This window comes from Bidens hawaiensis, unplaced genomic scaffold (genome assembly GCF_021521415.1).
Source record: "Bidens hawaiensis isolate Kalapana, Puna unplaced genomic scaffold, B.hawaiensis_p1.1 tig00031494_1, whole genome shotgun sequence".
In the NCBI taxonomy this organism is placed as follows: Eukaryota; Viridiplantae; Streptophyta; class Magnoliopsida; order Asterales; family Asteraceae; genus Bidens; species Bidens hawaiensis.
Genome location: NW_027495317.1, coordinates 62,966 through 86,616, shown reverse-complemented (window position 1 = coordinate 86,616; position 23,651 = coordinate 62,966). Strand labels below are relative to the sequence as shown.

Sequence of the window (23,651 nt, the reverse complement as noted above, 5' to 3'; positions counted from 1 at the left end):
TTAGGGCTCGGTACCCTCATTCCTCGAGTATTATTAGGGCTCGGTACCCTCCTTTCTCGAGTATTATTAGGGCTCGGTACCCTCTTTCCTCGAGTATTATTAGGGCTCGGTACCCTCTTTCCTCGAATATTAGTAGGGTTCGGTTCCCTAGTTCTCGAATATTAGTAGGGTTCGATTCCCTCTTCGTTACCATACAATCATACATCATACCTCGAGTATTATTAGGGCCCGGTACCCTCTTCGTAACCATACAACCATCCTTGCCTTCTTTTATTAACTTTATCACATTTATACACATAAGCATACATATCATACTTACCTTATACTTAGCGTTACAACCTGACAGTACGTGCAATATCCGGAGATCGTTCACGTACCATCAAGCAATCATTCATACATTTCACATTATTCACATAAGGCATACACTTATCTCTTAGGATAAGCGTATTAACAAACATATTGAGTATGCACACAGCCCCGAAAACATAACACATAAATGGGGCTAGAAACTCACCTGAACACGGTTACGTTCACCGTTAATCGTAATCCCTTTCTTCAGTTGTGCACGGCTGACTGTATAACAAGTATACGTATCAATTAACTATCACCACTCATATCATCTTTCTAGTCTTAACTACTACCCACAACGAACGGGGGTCCGGGGGCAGCGCCCTGGCAGCAGGGTCTAGGGGCGGCAGCCCCTAGCAGGGTCCAAGGGGCAGAGCCCCTGGCTGGGGTCGAGCTGTCTTAACACATTTTCCATTAGGTTTTTAATTTATTTTCTAAGCGAACTTAACTTTAGGCGAAGTTAAACCTTAAGCGAACTTAGCTTTAGGCGAACTTGGCCGTAGGCGAAGTTACCAGTTAGGCGAACTTGGCCTTAGGCGAAGTTACCAGTTAGGCGAACTTGGCCTTAGGCGAAGTTACCAGTTAGGCGAACTTGGCCTTAGGCGAAGTTACCAGTTAGGCGAACTTGGCCTTAGGCGAAGTTAAGCTTTGAAGGCGAAGTTAAGCTTTGAAGGCGAAGTTGCCCAGTTCGCAGGCGAAGTTGCCCAGCTCAGCTACGGGTTTGGTTTTTATCAAGCATTTTGGCGATTTTAATACCCTTGTTATGGTTCGACATCACCCACTACGTTCCCTAACCATTTTCGGTCGTATATATATCCCGTATATACTATAAAGCTTGGATCTTTAAGTAAAAACGTTCAATACTACGTAAACTTTAAAGGTCAAGAACATACCTTTAGCGCTCGTTCGATCTTGGTTAGCTTGTTTATGCACTCTAGATCTCGTGTAATAAGATCTAATACCAACTAACGTTTACTCTCTCTCGGGTCTTGCTCGTTTATGGTGTGTGTGTGTTTGGAGTGTGTTAGAGAATAAGATGGAAATGAAATGAGGGTTTAGGGTTTTAGCTTGGTTTAGGGGATATTTATATCCCTTAAAGCCCATGGACCTAAGGCCCATTCTCATTTAACCCATCTCAATTAATCTAAGTCCATGATCCGTTCTTTACTCGATATTAATTAATAACGCGAAATCACTAAACGTAACTTTCTTTATTCAACATTATAAATTTTAGGATGTTACAAGAGTTCCAATAGATGGAGTGTTCTCGAGTATGTTTTTTCACGTGACTTTTTTTATAAGTTCATTTTTTTTTAGAAAAATCATTTTTTGATATAAATAAAATCAATTTATAAACACATAATATGGATACAAGCTTAGATGCAATACATTTTTCATATACATTATGTAATTATTTGCATTATTTATTACTTTATTATTGGATCATCTCGTGTGTTACACGGGCTCTAAAGCTAATTCTATATATATAACATCGGGAATTTTTAAAATTTTGATGCCCCGAGAAAAACGTCCCACATCATCCACTCTTAGAGCCGCCCCATGCCTCGAAGCTATTAACTTTTCTCTTTAGTCACGTTTGCGCCACATTAGTGTCACCCTATGCAGTTAATGCGGTAAAAAAATCGGATAGCGGTCAAGGGCCGCTATTTGAGATTTAGGTTATCGCAGTGGGATAGCGGTGAGAAAGCAGTAATTTTAATATCATGCATCATATATTTATTAATAGTAATATCAAAAGTAAAAAAACACAAAAGTATCAATAATTGAAACATGATTCAATCATAAGCAATGAAATCTTCCTTCGAGTTCATATCAACCAAGGAATCGTTGATAGACGAAAGAGCGAGAACATGACTTTTCTAGGGTTTGGATAAAAAACTGGTTATAAACAAATAAAAGATCAAAATTGAAGTTTGAGCTATTTTGGTCTTTTCTTAATTTAGCCTAAATATACCAACCTTGAAAATCGGTGCTATGACCGCTGTCTAGAAATAAAAAATCGGTCAAATAGTGGCCAATAGCGCCGCTAATAGCGGTTCCGCTATTCTGGACCGCTATTGGCACCGCTATTTTGCAAAGGTTCGCTAACCGCTATCCACCGCTATTGACTGTATAGGTGTCACCTCAACTTTTCCTCCATCATTTAACTCATGCTATACCTCGTTCTCCATCACTCTTCACCATTATATTATTATATAAGAAAGAGAAATAAAAAAGGAAAGGAAAAAAATAATTAGGTGCACGGGGGAATGACCCGCATGACGTGGCCATTTGGACCCTGTCATGCATGAGGGGAGGATGGGGACAAAGTGTTCCTCGCCCACCCTTGAGTGATGGATTATCCACGTAGGACCAGTGAAAGCGGGAGGGGGGGGGGGGGACACCCGATGGTCTGATGGGTCGCCTCAAGCATATGGTTTAGGCTTCCTTACTTTCAAGATTCATAAAACCCCAATCATATATATATTATCAAAATAAACATATTTCTCATCAAGTGAGAACTTAGTATGATGCATTGATCTCAAGGGGTTGATAGGTACGATTAGTGTTATAAACACATCCTTTGTTAACAAAGTGTTTCCGAACACCATCATAGAAACTACCCTTTTAATTTTTGTGGACATTTTATCAACCTACGATTGTGACAAGTTGTTCTTCAAAGAAACTATGTATCACGCTAAGAGAGCGTTACATCTTAATATGTCCTGCCACACATTTGATAACCACTTGGTTTAATATGTAACAAACGCAAACGTGTATATACACTTTAACTGAGAATAAGATATTATGAAATGCATTTATAGGTCTTCAATAGGTTGATTTTATAGTAAATCTAACTATTTGTCGTGAAACTCATAACTAGTACTTGTTACAATATGAGGTTTCTTTTAGAGCATGCTTCCTGAGAGACTTTCGATTCTGCTCACACTTAAGGAATTTATTTGATCTTGCGCTTTGCCCTTGTCGTGAAAATGCCATTAAAACTAATAGGATATGCATATTAAGGTAGAAATCATATGTATATTAAGGTTGAAATCTCTCCGTATCTGTAGGTGATATTTCTGTATTATCTTTCAAAATAGAAAATTGTAATATGTATTAAAAGTATTGAGCGATAACGGGAAAAGGAAGCAAACATTACATTCTATCAAAAACTCTAGAGCATTTTATTATTCAAAAATTTCACCATATTTTTCATTTAATTTGCCTTTGCTTGACCCTTTCTAGAAAGGGATATCACGTGGAAACACAAATGTATATTGAAGCTTACCAAAATAGTCAGCCATGAATAAAGGTGCAATGAAACACATATCAACAAAAACCTTTTACACTTTATCAAAATATAGTGAATACTAATTACTAAATAATAAGCAAAGTCATCTGTCTTGTATTGCTTTCTGACAAACAAACAAACAAACAAACATCTGTCTTGTATTCCATCCTTCATTCCTTCCAAACAACGCAATCTGCGATTTACAAATGTTACACTGATATTAAAAGTAAAATAACAAAGGAAATAAATAAGTAAAATAAATCCCAAGAATCTTTAAAAAAACATACCAGTTTAAGAAGAAGTGTATGAACCAATCACGTAATCAATGTCGGTTGACCGTCCAACAATAACGTATTAATTATGCACAAAACTCAAAAGGGCTCGATGATTCCAATATGAATGCACGGAAATAAGTGGCATCACTCTTAAGCCATTGCTTACGTAGTTGGACTGCACGCTGGCCTATTTATATCCTCTCATAGTACAATCATTTCAAACCAAAACTCTCTACAATACAATGACTACCTCACCGGAATCCGAGCATCCGATCAAGGCCTACGGTTATGCTGCTCGTGACACCAGCGGATCACTGTCCCCTCTCACCTTCTCCAGAAGGTAGGTGGATATATATATATTCTTCTTTCTTTTGCTGCTCAGTATATTATAATTCATAGTGTTGATAACTATTTACAGGGCTATTGGAGAGAAAGATGTGAGGTTCAAAGTTCTTTATTGTGGAATCTGTCACTCTGATCTTCACTTTATCAAGAATGAATGGGGGATCACTAAGTACCCAGTTACTCCAGGGTATGATTTTCCTTTTATAGTTTTGTTATCATGCATCAATGAGGGGTGTTGATTATTCGGTTATATCGAAAACCAAACCAAACCGAAAGCAAGAAAAACCAAACTGAATTCCTATGAAATTATTCCATGTGGGGTCTAAAATCTAAATATACTAAACTTTTATTTGTTACTGTTTGCTTTTTGGTTTGATTCTCTCTTTACGATTTTATAAAATGATGAATTTGGTTAACCAAATAACCAATTAAGAGTTTCGGTTAATCAATTTGGGAGTTGAGTTTTGGGTTGTAACCGTAGCTGAATAACTTGTTTTTGGGATTGAATTTGGTTGTTCAGTTTCATACTGGTTTAACTGTAAATCAAATTGAACTAAACTGAAACTGAGAACCAAAACAGAAGCCTTAGATAATAATTCAGCTCGGGTTGTATTAAGTTTGGCTTTTAGTTAACCAAACAAACTGTTTGAACCGATTAAGAGATTCGGTTACCTTTAGAAATTGAATTTGATTATTTGAAGCATAATGATTTGTGTGTTAAATTTGTATGATAATTTTAAAATACAGGCATGAAGTTGTTGGTGTGGTGACAGAAGTAGGCAGCAAAGTGGAGAAATTCAAAATTGGGGATAAAGTTGGGGTTGGATGCTTGGTGGGATCATGCAAATCATGCCAAAACTGTACTGATAACTATGAACAATACTGCCCTAAACAGGTTGGTACTTACGGTGCCGTTAACTTCGATGGTACTCGGACATACGGTGGGTACTCTGATCACATGGTTACAGATGAGCATTTTGTCCTCCATTGGCCGGAGAATTTGCCACTTGATTCCGGCGCGCCTTTGCTGTGCGCCGGGATCACAACCTATAGTCCGCTCAAGTACTTTGAGCTAGACAAACCTGGTACCAAAGTGGGCGTGGTTGGGCTCGGTGGGCTTGGCCATGTTGCTGTCAAGATGGCTAAGGCTTTTGGCGCTGAGGTTACTGTTTTCAGTACTACTGCTGCTAAGGAGAAAGAAGCAATTGAAGGACTTAAAGCTGACCATTTTATAATCAGCAAAGACGAACAACAGATGCAGGTAACCGGTTAATGATTCTTGATTTGTTAACTAAGTTTTGGGTTTTGATTTGTGTTTGTGTTTGGGTTTGGTTTGATTATGTTGATAGGCTGCTAGGGGTACACTCGATGGTATCATCAATACGGTGTCTGCAAATCATCCAATTGCACCGTTGCTTAGTACACTTAAACCACATGGAAAGCTTGTTCTTGTTGGAATACCTGATAAACCGCTCGAAATAGCAGCATTTTCTTTGATCGGAGGTAACAATTTTGTCAATTAAATTATGCTTTAGCAAGCTGATGAAGTTAGGTAAAATGGTGGAATAATTTATATTTGGTTTTAACAGGCAGGAAGCTTGTTGCGGGTAGTAATATTGGTGGAATAAAAGAGACTCAAGAGATGCTTGATTTTGCAGCAGAGCATGGGATAACGGCAGATATAGAGATTATACCGATAAACTATGTGAACACAGCTATGGAGAGGTTGCTGAAATCTGATGTGAGGTATCGGTTTGTGATCGATGTGGCAAACTCCATCAAGGCTGAATAAGTTGATTCTTGTAGTTCTTGACGAATGTTCTGTTTCTCTTAGTTTTATTATATATTTGTGGTCATGTTGTTATGACTTATGAGAATGTGAGTCTGAGATTAAGTATGTGTGCATTTGCTTATGGTTTTGGAATGAAATGGTTTATTAAAAAGGCCTAAAACTATAAATCTGACTGTGATCACTTGGTTCTTTTCTTATGTTTCCATATGTCTTGTGTTTTTGTTATTTAGTTTAACTGTAAGTTAGTATAACGCTAGTTTAATGCAACATCAATCAAATCTTTTGAGTTATTTTTTTAATCACATAAACTTTGTAATATTAATCACACGCTTCTTATGTATACAATACTTTACCTGCCATAGCTATTCGAGTTAATTGAGTTTTTGAATTAGTTGAAGAATATCAATCTTTACAACTTACATATTAATGCTTTTCAATTGAATGTTATCAATTAAAATCCACAACACTGACTTCAAATTGAAACAAAGTATCAATCAGGAAGGGAAAAAATAGTGTTCATGAATCTTGTCTCTTAATCTGACCTTTGCAAGTCAACAACACATTCTACAAGCCATCCTTGTGCATTTCCAAGAGCGCTCTCGAGGACCCTGCCGATGAATATGATCCACCACTACTAGTCACGGACCCTTTTGTCCCAAACAACTCAGTATCACCAATTACCGATGATGTATGTGTGAACCTGCACATAGCCATTGGCGGTGCAAAACATATGGGCACCGGTTGTTTAGCGGGGAGTTTAGGCAATGGACCTTCAAAATTCAGCACACTTCTAGCTTGTTTTATTGACGGCCTCTCGCCACTGTCGGGATTACAACACCACAAACCAACCACCATCAAACACTCTATCTCCCGTTCATCAAAATCGCCATTTAAACTCTCGTCTATGGCTTCAAATAGTTTACCCTCACCATAAAGACTCCAAACCCATTCTACCAACCTTTGTTTACTCGGTTCCGCCTTTGTATCAATTGGCTTTCGTCCACACGCAATTTCTAACGCAACAACCCCAAAACTATAAACATCAGATTCTCTACTTGCCTTGCCAGTCATCACACATTCAGGGGCCAGGTAGCCCATGGTCCCGGCTAGGACAGTGGTCTGAGATCCTAGATCGTGGTCCACTAACCGAGCGAGTCCAAAATCACCTAACTTGGCATTGTAATTTGAATCTAGCATTATATTACTTGACTTAATATCTCTATGCACCACACATTGTTCCCATTCTTCATGGAGGTAAAGCAAGGCCGAAGCGATTCCCATGGCTATTTTGTACCTAACCGATGAACATAGTGTCGATTTTGAACCAAACAAGTGTGAATCAAGGCTTCCATTAGGCATGAACTCGTATACGAGAAGGAAATCACCTTGTTCATGACACCATCCTAATAGTTGCACCAAGTTTTTGTGCCTTAACCGACTTATGATCTTTACTTCCGAAACATACTCTTTCTTCCCTTGTTTTGATCCACTTGCCACCCGCTTGACCGCAACCGTTGAGTTCACACCACTCAACACGCCTTTATACACACCCCCAAACCCACCTTCACCGAGCTTTCGGTCCTCAGAGAACCCATCAGTTGCTTTACAGAGCTCGTTAAACGAATATCGTTTAGGCCCCATGTTGCTCCCGAAATCATAATCCATAGCCATGTCTTCTGATCTTTTTCTCAAAGAAACTCGTTTCTTCCATATAATAAACCACAAGAACCCAACCATGAGACTTAAAGCTCCGGAACCCGTTGCTAAACCCGTGGCTAAACCAGTTGTCAATCGTTTCTTTTTCACCCGAGCTTTAGTTTCACACAAACTGGAGTTAAAAGTCCATGAAAACACGGTATGTGTCTCGATCCAATCCCCCGTTCCAGCCGAAAACCCAATCCGGACCGATTCGGGTAAAACATCCCTCAAATCAACAACGTACCACAGACTAGAATACCCAGAAAAAATTGGGTTTTCCTCGTACGACAAAAAGACACTTAGGTTGCACGTACTAGAATCATAACTAACCCATGCATTTGCTATACTTCCATCTTTAATACTTCTATTCCACGAAACATTAGCCACCGATATGATCGAATTAACGTTGATCCCGACATGATTGTCGCTGGGATCCCATTTGTTCTTAAACGAATCAAACTCGACTGCCACGACAGTATTGTTGGTGGTATTGAAAGCTGAAGCGGGACTGAATAAACCAAGATAACCCCCAAACGAGCCCGGAGGAATCTCGGGTTCAAATGCCATAAGAAAGAAAGACAAGCCATCCCCATAGTTAGTAGCATTGAGTGCGTTTATTGAGAACGTGAAATGGGTCGTGAAATCGGTTAACTTTCGGGTTTTCGGGTCCCAGATTTGGACAGGCTCCGAGTACAACGCTCGCCCGACGCTGTTCGTGAGCGATTTGTCTCGTTGATTCCTAGTAACCTGAATTCCGTTTGATGCAAAAGCATCACCTTGGTACGTAATCATCTGAGTGTTCGGTTGGAAGCTTGTGAAGTTGAATGACATCGAATTGACGTGGATCACAAGGAACAATATGACGATGAAGAAACTCATGATCCTCGTATATGGAAAGAGATAAAATGTTGTTGAAAACTATGTTGTTCGTTTTATAACCAACCGTGTGATCATATTCATGAATATGCATGGGCGGCAGTTTCAGTGCTATCGTATTCATTTAGGGGACATGTATTTGAAATTTAATTGTGCATAAAAAATAATGAGGGACATTTGGTGGTGTTTGGTGTCAAGACCAAAGGGATAATACTATAAGAGGCCGGTTGCCGTCTTATATATATTATATATTCACTTCATTTACAGTCTGTGCAAAGTCATAGTGTCACTATGTTTACCTTGATATTGAAGTTTTGTTTTATTTGAGTATATTTTTATGTGTGTGTATATATATATAAACAGAATTAGGTAGCGTTTGGTATGCATGAATGATAGTAGGAATGGAATGATTCATTACGTGGGAATGAAAAAGTGGTGTTTGGTTGGTCAATGGAATGGAATCATCCATTACACATGGAATCTCATTCCATCAAAACCATTCCTTCCCACCTCCCCCCCCCCCTTTTTTTTCATTTCATTCCTCTTTCACCTTACTTTCTCAACAACACCACCACTTAACAGCCACCACCACCACTACCATCGGCACCACCATCAACTCCGCCAACACCACCGCTGCCGCCACCATCGCCACTGACACCACCATTTTCGTCGCCAGAGCTACCACCATCACCATTATAGGTTTTTTTTTCAGGGTTAAAAAGTACTTTGAGATATGAGTGTTTTTATTATTTCTATTTCATTACTACAATTTTTTTGGATACCAAACAAAAAACTAATAATTAATTTCATTCATATAGGTTAACTAAACAAGACAAAGGAATGGTAATAATCAATTTCATTCCTTTGTCCATTCCATTCCATTCCTTCTCTCATTCCATTCTCCCTTTATTTCATTATCTCCAACCAAACATACCCTTAAGGTGTAACATGTTGGAATCAAAGTATTATAACATTAGTATAAGAGAATTAGTCATTTAACTTAGATGCACAGGCTTAAAGCCTTAAACTCAATGGCAAGGGACGAAAATATTTTGGTGATTTTAGTTTGATCAAACTATTATGGATAATTAGAATTTATTTGTAAACATAAAAATAAATTATAATAAATATTGACACGAGTTAGGAGGTGTGAAATTATAAACGATTAAGTGTTAATTCCGTTATTGATTATGTAGTTGACACATGAAATTAGCGTATTGGTCAGAAGTATTCACGATCCATGTCTTGTTCATTCCAATGAATCAATATAAATAGGTCCAAAGTATTTTTGGTTAGGATTGTATCCATAACCTCTTAGAACTATCTATGTTTATTACAATATATCATAATTGTATAATATCAATATTGATATTGTTTCTATATCTATTATATTGCAGTCAAAGTTATATTGCAGTCAAAGTGGAAGGGGAATGAATGCTTAGACTGGCCCGAAAGTCTTCAAAGAGAGGACGCGGTAGTCCTTTGTAAAAATGTTTGCCACTTGATACCTGGATGGTACATGCATAACACACACTTGACCCCGTTGGACCTGCTCGCGAATGAAACGAATGTCAAATTCAATACGCTTAGTTCGTTGGTGTTGAACTAGGTTCCCAGAGAGGTAAAAAGCACTCAAGTTATCACAATACACCAGAGTGGCACGTGAGAGAGGAGGATGGAGTTCGAGGTGTAGATTACGGAGCCAACATATTTCGACCACTACGTTCGCAACACCACGATATTCAGCTTCGGCGATCGAATGTTAGATTATGGCATGCCGCTTGGAAGACCACAAGATGAGGTTATTGCTGAAATAAACACAGTATCCTGTCACACTCCGTCCTAGGGCCTAGGCGTATGACCAATAGTTGGTACCTGTTTTGTAAATATACCATAGTTATGTTCTTTAAGCGGAAGTCTTTTGAATAAGATATCATTATATTGAAATCTCGGGAATTTAATACCTGTGACATCTGCCCCGATCCGACCCGACCCAGGTACCCGTTTCTCTGATCCGATCTCTTTCTTTTGTGATTTAATATTTATTTATACTTATATTTTACTTTTAATAATAATAATATATTTTCCTTCCCGCCTCTTTCTCTCTCTTTCTTTCCGCCGTCCCGTCCCTCCTCTCTTTCCGCCTTCTTTTCCCTCTTGTCGCCGTCCCGCCCTTAAGCCTTGTTTCCTTCTTTTTTCTCCTCTCCTTGTCCTTTGTTTCTTCCCGCCTAAGGTTGTCTGCGCAGCTCCACGCGCCAGACTCCTTACAAGGAAGCCTGCGTGAAGACCATCTGTTCCAGCGATACGCGAGACGAACTCTTCTCGCAGCGCGCTAAGAATTGTAATTCTTCTCGCAGCGCGCGAAGAACGGTAGTTCTTCCCGCGACGCGCTAAGGATTTGTAGTTCTTCTCGCAGCGCATCGTAGTTCATCCCTCGACGCGCGAAGAATTATAGTTCTTCCCGCGGCGCGCTAGGAATTATAGTTCCTCCCGCGGCGCGCTAAGAAATGTGATTCTTCCCGCGGCGCGCCTTAGCTTTCTCGCGCTAACCCTTTGAGTTTTCTTCTGTTTAATCTAGCCGTTTGCTTTTGTGATGTCTTATCTTTTGTGCTGTTGACCTAATCTGCTTTATGTCTGAAAAGCCACTTTTGGCGCAGCATGCGCACCAACCCCATTGGTTGACAGAAAAAGTGACTGACATTATCTTTGGAGATCTGCTTTTTTCATGCCTGACCAGTACCTTTATCTGAACCGCCCATGCCTTTTTACTGTTCCCTGTCAGCTTTATCTTACCCCTTGCAGCTGCCATATCTTTTGATATCTTTTGCTTTTGGAATCTTTTGCTTTTTGAGATCTCTTCCCCTTTTCTAGGGATTGTGTTCCCTAGGGTTTCTCTATAAATAATAATGTTATTTTTCCTAACACATCACACACAAACACTTAAACTCTCCTGTTCTCTCTTGCTCCTTGCTGTTGTTCTTCCTCTGCCTCCGTCTTCCTCCCTGTTCTGCCCTGCTTTTCCGGTAATATATATTATATATAATAATTTACTTATTAATTATGCTAACTTGTAATCAAGACTTAAAACAAATCATTAAAACAATAATCTTATTTATAGGTTAACTTGTACTTGTTTAAAGTTGGTTCTTGCTTTATCTTACACCGCATCGTTTATCAAGTGAGTAATCTCGTACCTAATCCCTTTTTATTTTTAATGTTTTGGGATGTTCATGTGTTCGTACAAACTTGAGTCTTAAACTTGTTTATGAACTTTAGTCGCGCAGTATCCCATGTGTTGAGGACGTTTACTTGGCTGTTTATTTGTATGTGTGTATCATTAACCGCTTTGTTCGGCCTATTCCGAAGTTTTCATGGATCCATTAGATGAACACGGGAGACCTATCGTTTACGGTTTTCTTTGTTTACACTTGCACAGATGTTTTCTCGTTTTTGTGCTCATTTGGGAGCACGGATTGAACTATGAACTATGAGCTATGATCTATTTAGGCTTGATCACAATCTGATTGCACCCTTGTTAAACACCAGACATACACGTGTTGCGCGCAGATTTATTGTTATCTATGTATTGTATTAAACTTGATCTCTCACCAACACGCAAGTGTTTGACGTTTATTTTAACACATGTTCAAGTTTGCAGTAGCTGTTTTGGAGCTTGTGGACACGTAGGAAGTTTTCTTTATTTTGGACCTAGATTAAAATGTATCAAGACAAGTTTTTGCTGTTCGAATATTATGATTTATAATATATTGATTTATGATGATTTATGTTATCTTGTTTACTTTGCGCGTGTGCGAATGAATGTATTTATTAAATATTGACACCCAATAGTGTCACGAGTAATGAAACAATATGTGGCGCCCCGATGTATAATCCGCCTTTGGTCGGGGTGTTACAGATTGGTATCAGAGCTCGTTGACTTTAGGATAGGTGGTTAGACGTAACGGCCTAGAATACCTAAGAGTCCCTTCTCGCGCATGAGAGAAATCTCATGTTTGCACGCTTATTGTTAATTACTCGTTATTTATGAATATGCTCGCGCTTGCGCAGTATATGATTTTATGTTCTATTCCGCGATATTTCGATTTTTGTCGAATTTCGATTTTTATTGATTTTACTTACATACTCGCTTGTTGGATTTGAAAATCCGAAAAGTCATGGTGATACATGAATAGTTGATTTTCAATTTCCATTTACGATTATGTTCTGAGGTTGGAGACTTGAAAAGTCATGGTGATACATGAATTGTCAACCTCCAATACTCATTTTCTTGTATATTTTATATTGAGGATTGAAAAGTCATGGTGATACATGAATCGTCAATCTCCAATACTCGTTTACTCGTATATATTAAATTGGGAATTCGGAAAGTCATGGTGATACATGAATTGTCGATTCTTGATTCGAATTTGTTACCTTTATTAAGTCTGCATTTAGGGTCATTTATTTTACTTTAACTTTTGACAGTAACTGACTCCGTGAAACCAAGCTTTTCGAGGTTATACTTTGCGCTAAAAACCAAGATATTAACAGAAATTAAAACTTTTATAGAATGCCTCCGCTATCAGCTCGCCATCTCAAGAAGAAAGAAGCCGCTCGCAGACGTTCGCTGCAACGTTCCCAGGAAATGGCCGCCGCAATAGCCCAAGCCTTAAACCAAAACAATGCTAACACCTCTGGTTACAACATTAAGTCCTTTAACGCGGGTAACCCTCCAAAGTTCACAGGTCTTGAAGGAGCCACCGTGATGCTCCAGTGGCTTGAGAAAATAGAAAACACTTTCCTCCACACCCAATGCCCTCCTGACAGACGAACCCTATATGCTTCCAGTGTCCTGGAATCTAGAGCGCTTACATGGTGGAATGGAGTAGCTCATGCGCGTGGCGCAGAAGCTGCTTCCAGCATGACATGGGAGGAATTCAAAGAAATTCTGGCGCGAGAATTCTGCCCTCCCAACGAAGTTAAGCGCCTGGAGGAAGAATTTTGGAATCTTAAGCAATACAGCGGTGAAGCGCGCGAGTACGCGACGCGCTTCCATGAACTAAGCCTGCTTGTCCCTCACCTTGTTACCCCTTCCCGCCGAGCCATAGAGAAATTCCTTGGGGGTCTCCCCATGGAAATTCAAGATTCTGTATGGGCCAGAAACCCAGTTACCCTCTCTGACGCCATCGAATTGGCCGCTGTGCTCAGCGACAACCATGTCAGAGCAGGAACCCTGTTCCTGCGGGGAACTGAAAAGACCAAACTCACCAAGACTGCCCCTGAACCAACAGAAACCAAACCAGAACCCTCAAACCGTAACAACCTCAAGCGCAGGCGCAAAGCCTATGCGCTTACCAACCCGCCCATTGTCCAGCAACCCATCTACCAACCTCCAGTTTACGCGCCTAACCCACTGTCAACCTACCCAACACCTGTAGTCCATAACTATGCCTTAACCAATCCCGCACTCCCTGCCCCGCCACCTAAGAAACCTTATACAGGAAATCAACCCTTTTGCCCAACCTGTAGACTTCACCACCCAACCCAAACCCCGTGTCGACAATGTAACCGATGTGGCCGTGTTGGTCACTCTGCCGAATACTGTAGAGTCCCTCCCGCCAATCCAATTGCGCCGACACCACCAGTCTACCCGCAGAACCCACAACCAACCTACCAAAACCCACGACCCAGATCGTGTTTCAACTGCGGTGATCCCAGTCATTTCCGGAACGCGTGCCCGAGACTACAAGTTCAGATCACGCAAGCGAATCCGGTGAACCAGATTTCGAACCAAGTGACACGCGGACGAGCTTTTAACATAACCGCGCACCAAGCGCAAGCGAATAATGACGTAGTTAATGGTACATTTTTGCTTAACGGATTTTATGCTTCTGTACTTTTTGATACTGGCGCCGATCGAAGCTTTATTTCTCGCGCGTTTGAGCAGAAGCTTGCGCGACCGCGCAACGACTTAAAAGAGGATTTTTCAGTTGAATTGGCTAATGGCGAAACTGTTTTAATTAACTCTGTGATTAAAGATTGCACGCTTAACCTTAACGAAAACGATTTTCTGATCGACCTCATCCCCATGCCCCTTGGAAGCTTTGATGTTATTATTGGTATGGACTGGCTTTCGCATAATCGCGCCGAAGTTATTTGCGCCAAGAAGATGATTCGCATACCTCGAGAAAATGGTGATCTTCATATCTACGGCGAAAAACCCTCCAGTGGTCTTAAACTTATGTCTTGCGCCGAAGCCCGAAGGCTCATTCGGAAAAGGTGTATTGCATTCTTAGCCCATGTGGTTAAACCTGCTGAAGAAAAGAAGCTTCGCGATATCCCTGTTGTGCGTGATTTTCCTGAAGTTTTTCCTGATGATCTTCCTGGTATCCCTCCCGCTCGTGAAGTCGAGTTCCGTATTGATCTTGTCCCTGGTGCTTCCCCCGTAGCTAAATCTCCTTACCGTCTTGCGCCCGCTGAGATGCAAGAATTGGCAAGCCAACTTCAAGAGTTGACTGCTAAAGGATTCATCCGCCCTAGCTCTTCGCCCTGGGGTGCTCCGGTGTTGTTCGTTAAAAAGAAAGATGGTTCGTTTCGCATGTGTATTGATTACCGCGAGTTGAACAAACTCACCATTAAGAACCGGTATCCCTTACCGCGTATTGACGACCTCTTTGATCAACTCCAAGGTGCCTCTTGTTTCTCGAAGATCGATCTCCGCTCTGGCTATCACCAGTTGCGCATCCGCGATGAAGATGTTCCGAAGACTGCTTTTCGAACTCGTTATGGCCACTTTGAATTCTTGGTCATGTCCTTCGGTTTGACCAACGCACCCGCCGTTTTCATGGATCTAATGAATCGGGTGTGTAGGCCTTTCTTGGATAAATTCGTGATTGTGTTTATCGATGATGTTCTGGTGTATTCTAAAACCAAGGCCGAGCATGAGCAACATCTTCGGTTGGTGTTGCAAAAGCTTAGAACTGAGCAACTCTATGCTAAGCTTTCCAAGTGTGAATTTTGGTCTGATGAAGTACAGTTTCTTGGCCATGTTGTGAACAATATGGGTATTCATGTCGACCCATCCAAGATTGAAGCAATCAAGAACTGGTTTACGCCATCCACTCCTACCGAGATCCGTTCCTTTCTGGGCTTAGCTGGTTATTACCGGCGATTCATTTCGAACTTCTCGAAGATCGCTTTGCCTTTAACAACTCTAACGCACAAAGGTAAACCGTATATTTGGGGCTCGAAGCAAGAAGAAGCCTTTCTGACGCTCAAGCGTTTGTTGTGTGAAGCTCCTGTCCTTGCGTTACCTGAGGGTAATGAAGATTTTGTCGTGTATTGCGATGCATCCAACCAAGGTCTCGGTTGTGTTCTTATGCAACGAGGCAAGGTTATTGCTTACACATCGAGGCAACTCAAGGTTCATGAAAAGAATTATACAACTCACGACCTCGAACTAGGCGCAGTTGTTTTTGCCTTGAAGATCTGGAGACACTACCTTTATGGTACTAAGTGTATCCTTTACACTGACCATAAAAGCCTTCAGCATATCTTTGATCAAAAGGAACTTAACATGAGGCAACGCCGATGGAACGAACTCATCAGCGATTACGATTGTGAGATCCGGTATCATCCTGGTAAGGCTAATGTGGTAGCTGATGCGCTCAGCCGAAAACCCTGCCAGCTTAACTGTATCTTGCCGCGCACGCAGCTTCACTTCGCGCCGATTCAAAGCAACCTTGAATCGCGTATTCGTGACGCGCAGCGCGCATCCATCAGTAATGGTAACCTTCGCGCCGAGTTAGCGTGTGGCGCGGAAGCGCACTTTGTCCCTAATCTGAGTGGAATTCTCTGCTATCTCAATCGCATCTGGATTCCCTTTGATGAGAATCTTCGCGCTGATATCCTGAGTGAAGCGCACAAATCTCGATATTCCGTTCATCCTGGCGCTGATAAGATGTACAAGGATTTGCGCATTACTTATTGGTGGCCCGGTATGAAAAAGGATATTGCTGTGTTCGTAGCTAGATGCCTGACTTGTTCTAAGGTAAAAGCTGAACACCAACGCCCATCTGGTTTGCTCGAACAACCAGAAATTCCTACGTGGAAATGGGAAGGTATAGCGATGGACTTTATTACCAAGTTACCTTTGACAGCAAGCAAACATGATAGCATTTGGGTAATAGTGGATCGATTGACTAAGTCTGCTCACTTTCTGCCCATTCGTGAAAACTACCGTGTTGAGCAACTCGCGCAGCTTTATGTCAAGGAAATTGTCTGCCGCCATGGTACTCCTTTGAGCATCATATCCGATCGCGATGGCCGTTTTATATCTCGCTTTTGGAAATCTCTCCAATCTGCGCTAGGAACTCGCTTGGACATGAGTACGGCATATCATCCTCAGACTGACGGTCAGTCTGAGCGAACTATTCAAACTCTTGAGGATATGCTCCGATCTTGTGTTCTTGATTTTGGAGGTAATTGGGATTCACACCTGCCTTTGATTGAGTTCTCTTATAATAACAGCTATCATTCCAGTATTGGTATGGCCCCATTTGAAGCACTTTACGGTCGTAAATGCCGCTCCCCGATTTGTTGGAGCGAAGTGGGAGAAGCTCAAATCACAGGACCCGAACTTGTTCAACAGACAACCGATAAAATCGCCAAGATCCGTGATCATCTGCTGACTGCCAGAAGCCGACAGAAGAGTTACGCAGATCGTAGGCGGAAGCCTCTCGAATTTCAAGTTGGTGATCTTGTTCTCCTCAAAGTGTCGCCATGGAAGGGTGTTGTCCGCTTTGGGAAGAAAGGTAAGCTTGCTCCTCGATATGTTGGACCATTTAAGATTCTCGCGCGTGTAGGAAAAGTTGCCTACAGACTTGACCTGCCGCCCGCGCTCAGTAATGTGCATCCAACGTTCCATGTATCCAATCTCAAGAAGTGTTTAGCTGACGAGAACCTTCACATTCCACTTGATGAAGTTCAAGTTGATGAATCTATGCATTTCGTTGAGAAGCCTGTTGAGATTATGGATCGCGAGGTTAAGCAAACCAAGCGCAGTCGCATCCCTATCGTGAAAGTTCGCTGGGAGTCCAAGCGCGGAGCCGAGTTTACATGGGAAAGGGAAGATCAAATGAAGATCAAGTACCTGCACCTGTTCTCTGCGCAACCTACTTCGAGATAAATTTCGGGACGAAATTTCTTAAAGTAGGGGAGACTGTGACATCTGCCCCGATCCGACCCGACCCAGGTACCCGTTTCTCTGATCCGATCTCTTTCTTTTGTGATTTAATATTTATTTATACTTATATTTTACTTTTAATAATAATAATATATTTTCCTTCCCGCCTCTTTCTCTCTCTTTCTTTCCGCCGTCCCGTCCCTCCTCTCTTTCCGCCTTCTTTTCCCTCTTGTCGCCGTCCCGCCCTTAAGCCTTGTTTCCTTCTTTTTTCTCCTCTCCTTGTCCTTTGTTTCTTCCCGCCTAAGGTTGTCTGCGCAGCTCCACGCGCCAGACTCCTTACAAGGAAGCCTGCGTGAAGACCATCTGTTCTAGCGATACGCGAGACGAACTCTTCTCGCAGCGCGCTAAGAATTGTAATTCTTCTCGCAGCGCGCGAAGAACGGTAGTTCTTCCCGCGACGCGCTAAGGATTTGTAGTTCTTCTCGCAGCGCATCGTAGTTCATCCCTCGACGCGCGAAGAATTATAGTTCTTCCCGCGGCGCGCTAGGAATTATAGTTCCTCCCGCGGCGCGCTAAGAAATGTGATTCTTCCCGCGGCGCGCCTTAGCTTTCTCGCGCTAACCCTTTGAGTTTTCTTCTGTTTAATCTAGCCGTTTGCTTTTGTGATGTCTTATCTTTTGTGCTGTTGACCTAATCTGCTTTATGTCTGAAAAGCCACTTTTGGCGCAGCATGCGCACCAACCCCATTGGTTGACAGAAAAAGTGACTGACATTATCTTTGGAGATCTGCTTTTTTCATGCCTGACCAGTACCTTTATCTGAACCGCCCATGCCTTTTTACTGTTCCCTGTCAGCTTTATCTTACCCCTTGCAGCTGCCATATCTTTTGATATCTTTTGCTTTTGGAATCTTTTGCTTTTTGAGATCTCTTCCCTTTTTCTAGGGATTGTGTTCCCTAGGGTTTCTCTATAAATAATAATGTTATTTTTCCTAACACATCACACACAAACACTTAAACTCTCCTGTTCTCTCTTGCTCCTTGCTGTTGTTCTTCCTCTGCCTCCGTCTTCCTCTCTGCCTCCGTCTTCCTCCCTGTTCTGCCCTGCTTTTCCGGTAATATATATTATATATAATAATTTACTTATTAATTATGCTAACTTGTAATCAAGACTTAAAACAAATCATTAAAACAATAATCTTATTTATAGGTTAACTTGTACTTGTTTAAAGTTGGTTCTTGCTTTATCTTACACCGCATCGTTTATCAAGTGAGTAATCTCGTACCTAATCCCTTTTTATTTTTAATCTTTTGGGATGTTCATGTGTTCGTACAAACTTGAGTCTTAAACTTGTTTATGAACTTTAGTCGCGCAGTATCCCATGTGTTGAGGACGTTTACTTGGCTGTTTATTTGTATGTGTGTATCATTAACCGCTTTGTTCGGCATATTCCGAAGTTTTCATGGATCCATTAGATGAACACGGGAGACCTATCGTTTACGGTTTTCTTTGTTTACACTTGCACAGATGTTTTCTCGTTTTTGTGCTCATTTGGGAGCACGGATTGAACTATGAACTATGAGCTATGATCTATTTAGGCTTGATCACAATCTGATTGCACCCTTGTTAAACACCAGACATACACGTGTTGCGCGCAGATTTATTGTTATCTATGTATTGTATTAAACTTGATTTCTCACCAACACGCAAGTGTTTGACGTTTATTTTAACACATGTTCAGGTTTGCAGTAGCTGTTTTGGAGCTTGTGGACACGTAGGAAGTTTTCTTTATTTTGGACCTAGATTAAAATGTATCAAGACAAGTTTTTGCTGTTCGAATATTATGATTTATAATATATTGATTTATGATGATTTATGTTATCTTGTTTACTTTGCGCGTGCGCGAATGAATGTATTTATTAAATATTGACACCCAATAGTGTCACGAGTAATGAAACAATATGTGGCGCCCCGATGTATAATCCGCCTTTGGTCGGGGTGTTACAATACCCGTTTTAAAATACCTGTCATTTTAAAATATGATTCTTTACAGTATTTTAAATAAAATATCTGAACCATCAGATCACCTCTAATGACTATGTCCTCAATCTTCTTATCTGTCTTGCTTGTCTCTTCTAATCTTTACTGTTTCCCTGAAACGTGGGGAAAATACGCCAGCTATGTGATGGTGAATAACACTGACTCAACAAAAACGTTTTCATAATTCATCATACATAATCATATACAAATCATCTTCGTTATGATACAACACCAATAGCGTTCAACGACTCAGTGGGTCTCAATCCCATATCATCGGAACGAAAAATACCCACAGACCACATAATTAGACTTCACTCGCCCTAGAGACAGTCACTTGCCTCATGGTCATGTCTGTAGTGTACCCACTAAAGATATGTAAGGATCCAGACACATGTATTTTAGCCTGAGTGTTTAGTTCTACCTTGTATCAAAACGTTTCTAAAGGATTTGATCCAACCCTCATGCAAATACTTTCATAACTCTTTACATATGGATAACAGTCCATAGTTTATAAGAGTAAACATTTCATAAACATAGAGGATTCGTACCAATCCTCATATAAATCTTTTCTGACTCTTTATCTATGGATAACCCTCCATAGTAAATCTTTAAAACAGTACATAGACGTATTCACGTCCTAAAACATATAAAAAGGTTGGACGTATTCACCTTTATTCTTGATCAGTGTATCTTTCTGATTTATGCATTCGTTCTATCTCGGACCTATACTACGAGAGCAACCTTTGTATAAATATCTAGATCAACAGTCTAGCTTCAGACCTATAGTCTGTTTTGTATAGCTTAACCTTGACAATTCATTTCTTTCTATAAAACATTTGGATCTTTAGTCCATTTGTCTATTCTTTAATCATATACTATGTTTCTTCTTCAGGAAGAAACTTTAATCTAATTATAACCTTTGCATACATTTCTTAATCACAAAGAAATATTATTTTATTCCTTACTTTTATTAATCACTAAGAAACAATACTTTACTATGACCTTTACTTATGAAAAGGTATGTTATGCTTATTAGTAATCAAGGTTCGGGCTATACTCCCAACTATAGTCTAAGTCATTATAATAATAATAAAATAATAACTTAAGCAGAACCCCTACCTCATGCGGGTATTTTAATTGCCTAAGCTTTGCACGGGCAGCACTTTCACTCCCTTATCACTTATTGAAACTTAAATCATCAGGACCTCGCTTCCAGCTCGCTTAACACATCTACAAATTGTTAAAACTCTAGTTCTTGCACGAATTACAAGAAATCGGAGCCTCGTAATCTCACAATGGTCGGGCACGCCTCCCAAGGTTATGTGTGTGAAAGTGAGTGTGAATTTGGGATGAAAATGCATCAAACCCGTAGCCCCTTTTATAGGCAAAGTTTTGCCTACCGTCGCGTAGCGCGATAGGCCTCTCCATAGGCCATCGCGTAGCGCGACACCGCAATTCACAAGATCTTGCCACGTGTTGACATGTGGTTGATTCGGTAACTTAACCGGGTCATCGTGTAGCACGATACCCCCTTCCTTCTGGACCATCGCGTAGCGCGGCGCCCCTTTTTCTAAATTCCTGGGAAACACCATCGCGTAGCGCGAGGATCAATATGTTCTACCCGTCGCGTAGCGCGATGGGTCTAGAAAACCAAAATTTTATTTTCAGCCCTTGGACTTTGTTAACTTGTCACGTCTTGGTCTATCTCCCACAGTTCAAAAATACTAAAGCGCGAAATGCCAAGTGCGTCATCAAAACGCCACAGTACGCCCATCGCCCGAGTCCGTGTCCGTGAGCGTGCACGTCGGGTGCTTCGCACCCTCCGCTAGGACTAGTGAGAGTGGTTAGCCATACAAGAACATTATCATGGAAAACTCATTCCTTATAAAGTGTTTCCACTTCTTTCTCACTTTCCATGTGGGATGAAGTTTCCTTACTTATTTCATTGACATAAAAATTCTTTCTTTTCTTTATCTTACTTTTCCCATTACTTATCCCATAAATTTTTTTGGTCCTTTATCTTTATAAACTTGTCAATTTGAACCAAAATTTTGTGGGTTTTGCATATCCTGACGTTAAGCGACGGGTGTCCGGACAACCTGCCTAATCAGCATCCATATAAGCGAGCAAAGACGGCAACAATGTCGGTCTTAGTGTAAGGCTGTATTCAGAGGTTCCCTGAATATACCTAAGTATGCGTTTCAATGCATCCAATGACCGGACAGCAGGGCGTGCATATACATGCACACTTGTTGTACGGTGTAGGTGATATCGGGTCTTGTAAATGTCAAATATTGTAGTGCATTGGCGAGACTACGATACAAGGTTGGATCAGTGAATTCAGTACCCGAGGTAGCACTGAGTTTACGATTAGTATCAATCGGGGTGGCAACCGATTTACAAGACTTCATACCCACACGCTTTAGAATATCATTAGCATGTATTTTCTATGAGAGAAACATGGTGTTGTCGGTTCTGTTGACGGAGATACCCAAAAAGTAGGTTAAACGTCCAACGTCTTTCGTGGCTAATTCATTAGCAAGGCATTTCATGAGACTTTGCCAAAATTTTGAGGATGAGGCTACCAAGAGTATATCGTCGACATATAACGAAGGATAAGCAGTTAGATCGCCGCTATGAAAAGTGTACAGAGGCGTGTCACCCCGACTTTGTTTAAATCCCAAGGTAAGAACGTAGTTGGTAAACCGTTGATACCATGCCTGAGGGGCCTGTTTGAGGCTGTAGTGGGACTTCTTAAGGGAGCACACATGGTTTGGGAACCGTTGGTGAGGCTAGGATTTGATGGTCATAACTAGTTACCAGAATTGCCGTGCCATACCAACAATAATATTATGAGGTATGCTGTTATTCAAAAAGACTAGATTGTAAGGCCTCGAACCTCGGGAACCCCACAGTTGGTAATCATTCAAAATACTAGTAAAAATAATTAAACTTAAAAACAATTCTTTCATTAAAATAAGCATCACATAGTATAATTCGGCGAAAAACATAAATAATATAAAAAGTTCCCAAAACCCGGGAATTTTGCCCAAAACCAACTAAATTATCTTTAATAAAAATTTTTAAAAGGAAATGTTTAATAATAAAGTCTTCAAATCTCGTATGCCCTTCACCGTCCAAGTAGCTTCGTGCACGTCCAAGCGATAAGGCATCCTCTTCTTAACCTGAAACTCACACTAACATGCACACAAAGTCAGCTTAAGCTGAGTGAGTTCAAGTTTTAAATAAGTAATGAAAGTCTTAATAATCATTCCAACGGTTTTAAAACTGTAAACGGAATTACATCAGTTAGGTAATCACATTTAATAAATAATCATCCTTACGCATAAACATCTCTATACGTACATTCCTATATATATATATATATATATATATATATATATATATATATATATATATAACATTCAATAATAGCATTCAGAGTCGAGCAAACGTACAACCCAAACACGTAACATTCAGCGCATGCAAACACAAAGTAGGCATACGCAACATTCAGTAGTCGAGACGACTACAACATTCGCCAAATATTGGCCATTCTATAATATATATATATATACATACACACATTCTTTAACATTCCAAGGCCTACCAATACTAGCAAGCCTATGTAAAATCGTTTAAAACATTTCATCAAGCAAAATCGCTTAGGTGTGCATGCTAGCCCAAAACTTAAAAAAAGTTAAACGAGGCATCAAGAACTCACCTGAAATCAACCGAACACCTGCAACGGGCTAGGAAGTCCCTAAGTGCACACTCACAAGTAAGGGCCTGTAAATTG

General features: G+C 40.6%; 1 protein-coding gene and 1 pseudogene across 1 annotated transcript; one reads left to right on the top strand and one right to left on the bottom strand.

Annotated features, from left to right (window-relative positions):
* Positions 1-4,154: 4,154 nt before the first annotated feature.
* On the top strand, positions 4,155-6,109 carry LOC143582209 (mannitol dehydrogenase-like). The gene is made up of 5 exons (XM_077064828.1): positions 4,155-4,258; positions 4,337-4,450; positions 5,011-5,524; positions 5,613-5,766; positions 5,853-6,109. The coding sequence occupies exons 1-5, from the start codon at positions 4,161-4,163 to the stop codon at positions 6,053-6,055; spliced, it is 1,083 nt and encodes a 360-aa protein (XP_076920943.1). The 5' UTR covers positions 4,155-4,160; the 3' UTR covers positions 6,056-6,109.
* Positions 6,110-6,587: 478 nt separating this feature from the next.
* On the bottom strand, positions 6,588-8,632 carry LOC143582207 (L-type lectin-domain containing receptor kinase IX.1 pseudogene; annotated as a pseudogene).
* Between the last annotated feature and the right edge of the window lie 15,019 nt (positions 8,633-23,651).

Excerpts from the sequence above, each read along its gene's own strand:
- LOC143582209 (XM_077064828.1), top strand. The coding sequence starts at position 4,161 with ATGACTACCTCACCGGAATCCGAGCATCCGATCAAGGCCTACGGTTAT. Across the intron at positions 4,259-4,336 it reads CCTCTCACCTTCTCCAGAAG|GGCTATTGGAGAGAAAGATG; the intron begins GTAGGTGGATAT and ends AACTATTTACAG. Across the intron at positions 5,767-5,852 it reads AGCATTTTCTTTGATCGGAG|GCAGGAAGCTTGTTGCGGGT; the intron begins GTAACAATTTTG and ends TGGTTTTAACAG.